This window comes from Vigna radiata, chromosome 7, assembly GCF_000741045.1.
Source record: "Vigna radiata var. radiata cultivar VC1973A chromosome 7, Vradiata_ver6, whole genome shotgun sequence".
NCBI lineage: Eukaryota > Viridiplantae > Streptophyta > Magnoliopsida > Fabales > Fabaceae > Vigna > Vigna radiata.
Genome location: NC_028357.1, coordinates 36,558,567 through 36,567,685, shown reverse-complemented (window position 1 = coordinate 36,567,685; position 9,119 = coordinate 36,558,567). Strand labels below are relative to the sequence as shown.

The window sequence follows — 9,119 nt, the reverse complement described above, 5'->3', positions numbered from 1 at the left end:
CCAGATTAACTTATTGATCACTACTACAAAAATAATAATTAATAGTTTATTTTTCTTAGAAATAAAATCTAAAACTGGAAGAAGAACTTAAAAAAAAAAAAAAGAACATAAAAGTAGAAATACAAGTACTGCGTCATACAGAATGGTATCTAAATAAATTATTTAATTTTCTTACAAATAGTTGAGGAAATCTGAATGATCAAAGTACAAGAAGCTGTACTGCATAGGGTGGTTGGTTTCTGAACTGTAGGCAATGGAACTCTTAATCTTAGATAAAACAGAGTGATTACCACAAATTACAGAGTGATTTGAAAATCAGCAGAAGAAAAACAGGGTACTGTAACATTGACTCATCCGCACGTGCCCTCCAATTTTTTTGTCAATTTTCATCCATTATTTAGTAAATGTGCACTTTTGAGATTTTCTAGAGGTAGGAGAAAGGTCATCTCAAAATGTGGTCATGTTGAGGATGAAGTATTCTGATTCAGTGAAAATTAAGGGTATGTATGTATGACTAGGCTGAGCAAAGCGACAAAGCACAAGTGGTGTTAACTATGATATTAGTCAATAATTGCTATTAATAATGAGATTAACAACTGTCATTTATACTGTTATATCTTACTACTAGTACTATTTATTTATTCTACGAATCTATAGTTCCCTCAACAGAATCCAACACGATCTTAAACCTACCTATTTGAATATTAATGCTTTCAGTGCATTGTATCAAGGGCTTTCGCTTTGCAAGATTCAGAGCACCGAAATTAACCTCTGAATACAAATCAATAACTCCACGCATCCTTTTTAAGTCCACTTAGTAAGTACCCACCTTCTCTTTCATTCTCATTTTTTTAATACCTTTCGTTCACTAACTTTCAGACACTAAAAAAGCATCCTAATAATGTCTTTTTGAGTTTAATTATGAGTGACATATGGAGCATTATGTTTGGTTTGGATGAGGGAGTGATGGAAATAATGGGTAGCTAAGCGACAAAGTGACACCTAAAAGTGTTTGGATTCTGCAATATCATTATCGTTTTTCTTCCTTTTCTAATTGAAGGGATCGTGCACGTGATTTTAATGCGTGGAAGAAAGCTTCATGTTTTTTTTTTTTTAATACATAGGTTTATTTATGCTTATCTTATTCTTAACTTTCTCAGATTAAATTACCATTTTTTATACCGCAGCCTGGAGTGGGCTTTTAAAATATAGCCGGCGCGTGGGACCATCTTTTTCTTGTCGTCTTCCATAAACCATATCTTCTCCTCCAAGTTTTCTCTTAATCAGATTCTTTGAACAATGACAACGTTATTTTCTGTCAAATTTTTCTTGTCACGCACGCTCATAGTAAACGGTACAGAATTATAACCAAATAATTAGCAAAATTATTATAACAAATATGTTAATTTCTTCCAACTATTCTTCATTTAAATCACGACAAAATTATTGCACTTTTTTTCTTTTTTATGTGAAGCTGTATGTATCTGTTCAAACTTCAATCTAAAAGGTTTTTTTTTTTTTTTTTCTTTCCGTGATTTACTTATTGAAGAAACACTTTTTAAATCTTACATGAAGTGAAGAATTTTGTTTACTTAGCATTTTGACTATTTGCTGATTTTACTTTTTCTATGTTGGCTTTTGTAAAACATTCAAAGTCCAGAGGTAACTACTGTTGACCATGCACTTTCCCTTGTTACTTTGTTCTCTTGTATACGATTCAAAGCCTTGGTAATGATGATATTTGACTGTTGACCCTGTTATAATATGATCAAGCAACATTAATAATTTATTTTATTACATGCATCACTTACACACAGTTTTATACGTATTATTTTTATGTATTACCAGTATGAGAGGACAAATAGTACTAGTGTTGTTGTACTTCTTCTTCAATCCTTATAAAATAACACGTTACATATATTAAATATTGCTTAAGAAAATATCAAATGTTGTTTGATTTGTTTTAGTTTTTTAATTGATGCATTATATGGAGAGGAATAATGAAAGTTACAAACTTTATCAGCAAATATTAACAATTGAAATGAACGTTAAAGTTTAAAAATAAGGCGAAGAAGGAGATGTTGAATAACACAAAACGACAAGGAGTGGTTTGACTAACATGTTCATGGGTCAAGATCAAACAAAGAAAAAGAGGTGCTCTACGACCCTACGTAATGAAGAAAAGGAAGGTCAAAATTGTCAATAAATGATCGATTATTATACCCACAAGAGTATAGAGAGAGGGAGTATCACGAATTGAAATCAAACAACCCAAAAGAAATTATAAGGAAAAAAAAGTGGTAGTTTAGTAGAAAAGAAGGGGCTTTTTTGTAACTAAACTTCACTTCATCCTCTATATAAGTGGAAACTCTTGGAATCACTTGGTACAACTGTGCTAAGCTTTGTGTTGTGTTGAGTGTTTATTGTTGTGGGCAAAGAGGGTAAACAAGAAGGAAAAAGAAAGTGATGGATGTGGAAGTGGTGGTGATTAAGAGAAGGGATTTGATGAACAAGAATTATTTGTCAAAGAGCAATATTTCTGGCCGTTTGATTCCCAAGAGGGGCCAAGTGAAGTTGGGAATTATGGTGGGCTTGTTTCATACTGTCTCTTCTGTCTTCTCCGCCATTACTACAAGATGTGTTGTTCATTTAACTTGAGTTTTTTCTTCAATGATCTTTTGACTATTTTGAGGAACTGTTAAAACAGAGGATTGTGATCAAGGATTGCTTCTATTTTGTGAAGAAATCGATTGTACAAAGCTCATAATTAATTACTTAATTGTATAGAGATAGATTGGTGTTTGTTTTTCAATACCATACAATCATTTCATTGTTACTGTGTATTTTTTTTTTAATTTGTCAATAATGATAATTTTGTGAAGAAATTATAATTTTCCCAAAAGCAATGCATGGACCAAAGACTAACCCAAAATAACGAGGAAAAATAACATCTGGTTTTGCTGACAATGAAATTTCAACCTATCCTACTATTGTCTCTGCCAAAGACTAATGTGGTGGCCCAGTTTACTGCCACGTAAAGCCTGTTCCTCCAGCTAAGGACACGTGTAAGATATGCGGAGCGCCATATCATCCAGCTAAGAAAACCAGCAAGTGACAATCCCTTTGCATCCTACACAACATATATATGCAGAACAAAATCAGAAACTATTTTTTGACTTTTTTCTTCTTTGAATATATGACTACACTCTTGAAGTTGGTAAAGATTTAAGATAGAATTAGAAAAAAAAATCCTATATTATACCTTTGACTGCCGTAGATCAACAAGTGCTTTGTAGCCACCTACAGATGCCATGCTCCCAATATGCTTATACACAAAAGGCTCTCCAAGTGGCGTCCCTTTTGCAGAGAAAGCCTTGCCTCCATTCTGCTTCCCAATTTTGTTGAACAGCTCCACAAGAAACTTCCCTTCCCTTTCAGCAACCTATAATTAACCATTGGTAAGTGCATTGTACATAAACAGCTCTTGATGTTTTCTTTTCCAGCATATAATGGAATATACTTTTATGGAGTGTATTACAAGAAAGCCTTGTTGATTGTAACTACTATTTTCATGTGCACAGTGACATTACTGATTCATGAGCCTTGTTATCTGCAATGCAGGGAAGGACTAAGCCTAGCTTATTCAGAGCAATGTGAACAATGACAGTTCATATGATCTATACACATAGATAGTGCATATCATTAAATGTTCTTCATTGTGCCTCCTTAGAAGCTGCCATAAGGGTCATCAGGAAGTGGCTTTGTAAAATTCCATTCTTAATAAAAGTCAACTTCAAATGCAAACACGCTCTTTGAGATTTTTCTCATTGGATAGAAGGACACCATACATCAGCATAAGTTTAACTTCATTTGGCTATTTAATTGGTCACTTTATCCATATCATTTGGCAAATCAAAATGGATAAAGGCTAACCTGAGCTAGAGCTGGAAGCACAGGCCTTCCGGTTTGTTCAAGAAAACCAGCACAATCTCCAAGGGCAAAGACATCTTCCACAGAAGGAACACGAAACCATTCATCTACACCAATTCTGTATCAATCAAAGAACAATTAAATGGAGATAACATATTGTGAACGAGTGACAATATTTTTATTTTCCTTTTGTGCTGCACATACCTTCCGCCTGGAGATTTAGGAAGATTTAAGGCTTTCACAAACTTTGAAGGACCAACTCCTGTGGACCAGACCAAGAGGCCATAAGGAACTTTTGTTCCATCACTCAGAATGATCTCTTTGCTATGCACTTCCTTCACTACACCACGCTTAAGACGGACACCAGACTGATAGAACATTGAATGTCTCAGGCTTAAATTTGAATGTTGAAACCATGAACTAGTGGCTAATCTAGACAGATTAAAGTATATGATAAAAACTAAAAAGGTTCACCTTTGTTAAGTGCTTTGTTGCATATTGCCGTAGGCTAACATCAAAGGATGACAGTATCTCATTTGCCTAATCATAAAACAAGTCAGTATGATGGTTAGGTACACTAGATTTTAATCTCACTCACAAAATAGGCTAAAATGAATGGAAGTAAATTCATCCAGGTACCTCAATTAGTGTAACGTGAATGTAATCTTTGACATGAGTATAACGCTCATGAACATCCGTGGTGATGAAATCACTCAATTCACCACTAAACTCCACTCCTGTAGGGCCACCTCCAATAACTACACAGTGTAGAAGGCGTTTCTTTTCTTGTTCCGATATGCCTGTTACACGAATATGTTCTTTGCTCTTTGGTACAAATTGACGAGTGCATAATTATTAATGCAAAGTGAATAAATTAAAAATAAAAGATTGTATAACAAATTTAACTGGCTCTTGCTAAAGAACAATACTATAAAATAAAGCTCACGCTCTTTTTCAGGTGAAATGATAAAGGTGAATTGAAGTGGAAAGAAAAATAACTCAGGACAGAACATGCGACTGACACAGAGTAGTGTTGCATTGCCAAGGTTTGTTTACCATTAAAATGACAAAACTATACTGGAATACTCCATAATAAACTATGATGGAGATGAAATACCCACCTGGATTTTCCGAAAGCATCAGATTAAGAAGAAGTCTCTTCCTTATTTCTTGAGCATGGTTCACATCACGAAGAAAAAAGGCATTTTCCTCTACTCCCTTGATACCAAAAGTCAAAGCCTCGGCTCCTGCTGCAATGACAAGCTTGTCATACGCGACTTTAAATTCGTAAGGCTCTCGGGGCAATTCACCATTGTTGACTGCCTCACAATAGACCTGTTTGCATGAAGTAAAAAATGAGTAGGCATTGTATAAAAGTGTTTTTTTTTTTTCAAACAACTTTTTATATCTCACATTTGACCATTCCATGACTATATGAATATGCAGAAAACGTAAAAATACATACACACAGAGGGCAAAGATTGTATATCATTCTACTCACTTCATGTTTGCCAGTGTCGATGCCTGTGCAAGAAGCTAGAAAGAAGAAGGAGTTGGGGTCTTTCGCTAATGCATCTTGTATTCTGGAGACAGGCTCAGCAACAGTTCTGAATTCCAGGGTTCCAACACATGTTGAAGCCAGCAAAGGAGTAAAAACCATGTGATTTCTTGGTGATATGCACACAACATCATAGATTTTGGTGTCAAGCCCTTTGAGGAAGCGACACGCAGCCCAACCCGTACCAAGAACAACCACCCTAGGCTTTTCACCTGGCTTTGTTGCCTCTAGTCCTGCATATCTACGCTGATCGTTCTCCAACTCTGACTCTGACTCCTCAACAACCGTCTGTGCGTTAGCAGAAGGAAACCGATAGTATGGAGTTCCTGATATTCCCCTCATTGCAAAGTTCACGCAGTTATGTTCCTTAATTGTTGGAACATATGAAAACTTCTCATCTGAATTGAAATTTACATGGGAAGTCGTGTCCCGTATGCTTGTGTATCCTCCCACTTTGAATAAATCCTTCTCACTCGCATAACTACCATAAGCACCTTTTGATTTTCTGAAGTTGGCCCTAGCAATCCTTGCCAATGCCATTGTAAGAGAACAAACCTTCTAAACTTTATAAGCTTTCTGAAAAGATCAAAGCTCAGAGGTTTAAGCGCTTTCAACTTTGAACTGAAGAATGAAATGTTCTACAAGATATATATATATATATATATATATATATATACACACACACACACACACAAGGTATGCAGATCAGGTGCTTCAGAGTACGAAGCAGAGACAAATGAGAGTTCGAGGGTTGCAAAGAAATCTACAGCAATTAATTCCAAGAAAATGGGACCACAACAAAACAAAAGTTAATATAGATGTACTCATCAGTCTTTAGTAGTTGCGGAGAACCCCATAAAATTTAGAAATTCCAATTTTACAATTTTACAATAACGTAAAGTAAGTGACCATTGAATATGACAAAATATGGGATATGATCGACACTAACTGAATCAAGTTTTCCTTTTTGGCTTGATCCATCAAACATATTGTGTGCAAAAAATTATCTGTTATCAAAATGCTGTGAAGATGGTGGGAGACAAAGATCGAAAGAATTCATCGAAGCTCTTTCATGAGAGATTATAAATCAGCAAATGACGTTAGAAATTTCATGGAACAAAGTATGACTGATCATTGAAAATCGAATACCTGCTTATGATCAGAAGTAAAAGAATAGAAAAAAGATCATTTACTGGATTTGTCAAGGTGAGAATCCCCTAAAAAGCTTATCACAAACACATAAAGTCACAAGAAAAGCATGCCCAAACAAATACAATATACATCAGAAGACAGATAGATCACATTATTTAATAATCAGCCACCCCGCAATTAACCTTGTGAACAAAGAAATGTAAATACTTTTACTATACAAATCTTGAAGAAACCCAACAAATGTACATGAGCAAATGGAAATAAAAGAAAAAAGAAAAACAAATAACATTAATGATCCATCCTATGAAAGAAAGGTAACCTTTGGTTGGGTTATGAAGCTTTTGGGGACAAAGATTCAAGAACCTTTTCACCCTCTGTTGCCAAATTCTCGTACTGAAGTTGTAACGCTAATGCCACTGTTATACATCATTCCCACACATCTAAGTGGACTTGTCAGGGACAAGAGTTCAATTTATTTTTGAATTCTACCATGTTGTTCACTCACCAAATATAGTATTTAGTATCAAAATAAAATTGTTAGATAGTTATTTAGGAAAAAAAATTGCTTGCAAAAGAAGGTTTTCTTTCTTTAATAATATTGATATGGAAAATTTAAAAATGGCGGGTGAAGTGCCCAGGTTCTTGGAAGGGCAAGAACACGTGTTTCTTGTATATGAATTTAAACGTGTTTCTTTCATATTCTTGAGAGAAAGACGATTGTGTCCCTCTAAAATGGCGTTTGTATGCAGAAAGTGGAGGACAGATAAAACTTTGTGCAATTCCATCTTTGACCGTACATAGAAAGTTCCGTCCCAAGGTATGGTGGGGACGCAATGTTGAACTTTGATCAACGGTTGAAAATGATGGTCATAGAGGTTCCGTGTCAAATGAAATGTGTTTCTGCACTGCTCAATAAGCTCCTCTTATGGCGGAAGATCTTTTTTAGACGCGTATTGGGCTTTTAAGCCCAAGCAAATTGGACCGATCCATTGTATAATGGGCATTCTAATGAAATTGGAATGTTTTCTCTTGTACCTCCTCACATTTCAAAAATAAACTTCTTCAAGAAATTTCAAAACAATTTATTAAAGTTTTTGAAATTTTTTTTAATGAATTTCGAAATTCGTATTTCAATAGATTTTAATATCTGTTGAAAGTTTAAATTTTTTTTTAACAAATTTCAAAATCTTTTGAAAGTTTTATTTAACAGATTTTAAAATTCATTAAAAAAAGAAATGAAGCATAGGTTTTTTGAAATATTGGAGATAATTTTTTAATTTTTAAAAATTATGGAGTGGAAGAAAAAATATAGAGTGATGTAGAAAGAAACACACATGAAACTGTTATTCTTAAATGTAAAATTTTTATTTTGGTTAATTTGATCTAGAAAAAAATTAAAAAATTAATTATTATATTCGAACCATTCAATTTCTTTTATATTTTAACCTAAATTTTAAAAAATGAAGAAAAAATAATCCAACTTCAAAAGAGGAAGAAAATGAGAGACGTAGAGACCTTGTGGACATTAAATGATGTTAATTAAAATTAGACATGGGAAAGATTGAATAGAGACTCTGAAGTCATTACAAATAAAACAATAATTAAATGAAAATACTAGGGATCAGTTCCATTAAATTTGTTAAAACTCGATCAATAACAATTATTTCATTTATATTTGATTCTGAAGAGAGTTTTTTTTTTTTTTTTTTAATTTGAATTATATAATATGTCGTGACTGTGCTCTGTGTTAACTGTTTGAATTGACCCTATCTTTTCTCGTATGCTGTTGGGTCATGGTCAAGATATTTATAAAAATAAATTTTTCAAAATTTCAAACCGAATAAGTATTTTAATATACTCATGCTACTAACACTCGTAAACCATAAAATGATGATGTATTGATTTTTATATTTAAATACAACATTTGCATACGATTATATTGTTTAGGCTTAAATAAAATTTGAATGGACTAGCTTATTTTCAAAAGATAAAAGTATTAGGAGTATTTTGAACAAAAGAGTTTGTTTCCAAAGATAACGTAATTGTCGTTGGCTTTCAATGTTGAGTTCCAATTTTATCAAAAACAAAAATGTTTTTAAATTTTATAATTACTATATTGTATGATCGTCTAATCAATCACGAGTCAGACTATAAATTATTAAGTTAACGATAAATCGCAAATTTTGATAATCAACCAAATATTTCAATTATAAGTCGCTAAGTCTGGACAAACAGACCAGAAGATAACTCATAAGACAAAATGGTTTCAGCAAGATGACAAGAAAGCCTGAATTATTGGTTATCTCACAAAAGTATAATTATTTACGTATAGACTATAAATAAACTAAATTTAATTAAAAGCCTAATAAATAAAAATTTGAAATAAGAAAATAAATTACGTATTAATTATAATATTAATTATTGTTTGTCTCAGTTGATTTGGAATGGGAATAACTTCTAAGCAGTTGAGATTCTTCAC

The 9,119-nt window shown here is 33.2% G+C and overlaps 1 protein-coding gene across 1 annotated transcript; it reads right to left on the bottom strand.

The window, feature by feature from the left end:
• Positions 1-2,260: 2,260 nt before the first annotated feature.
• On the bottom strand, positions 2,261-7,099 carry LOC106766760 (internal alternative NAD(P)H-ubiquinone oxidoreductase A2, mitochondrial). Its single transcript, XM_014651506.2, has 9 exons — positions 6,960-7,099; positions 5,432-6,064; positions 5,052-5,265; positions 4,570-4,730; positions 4,405-4,470; positions 4,135-4,298; positions 3,934-4,048; positions 3,263-3,442; positions 2,261-3,130 (listed from the first exon to the last, which is right to left on the bottom strand). The coding sequence occupies exons 2-9, from the start codon at positions 6,026-6,028 to the stop codon at positions 2,975-2,977; spliced, it is 1,653 nt and encodes a 550-aa protein (XP_014506992.1). The 5' UTR covers positions 6,029-6,064; positions 6,960-7,099; the 3' UTR covers positions 2,261-2,974.
• Between the last annotated feature and the right edge of the window lie 2,020 nt (positions 7,100-9,119).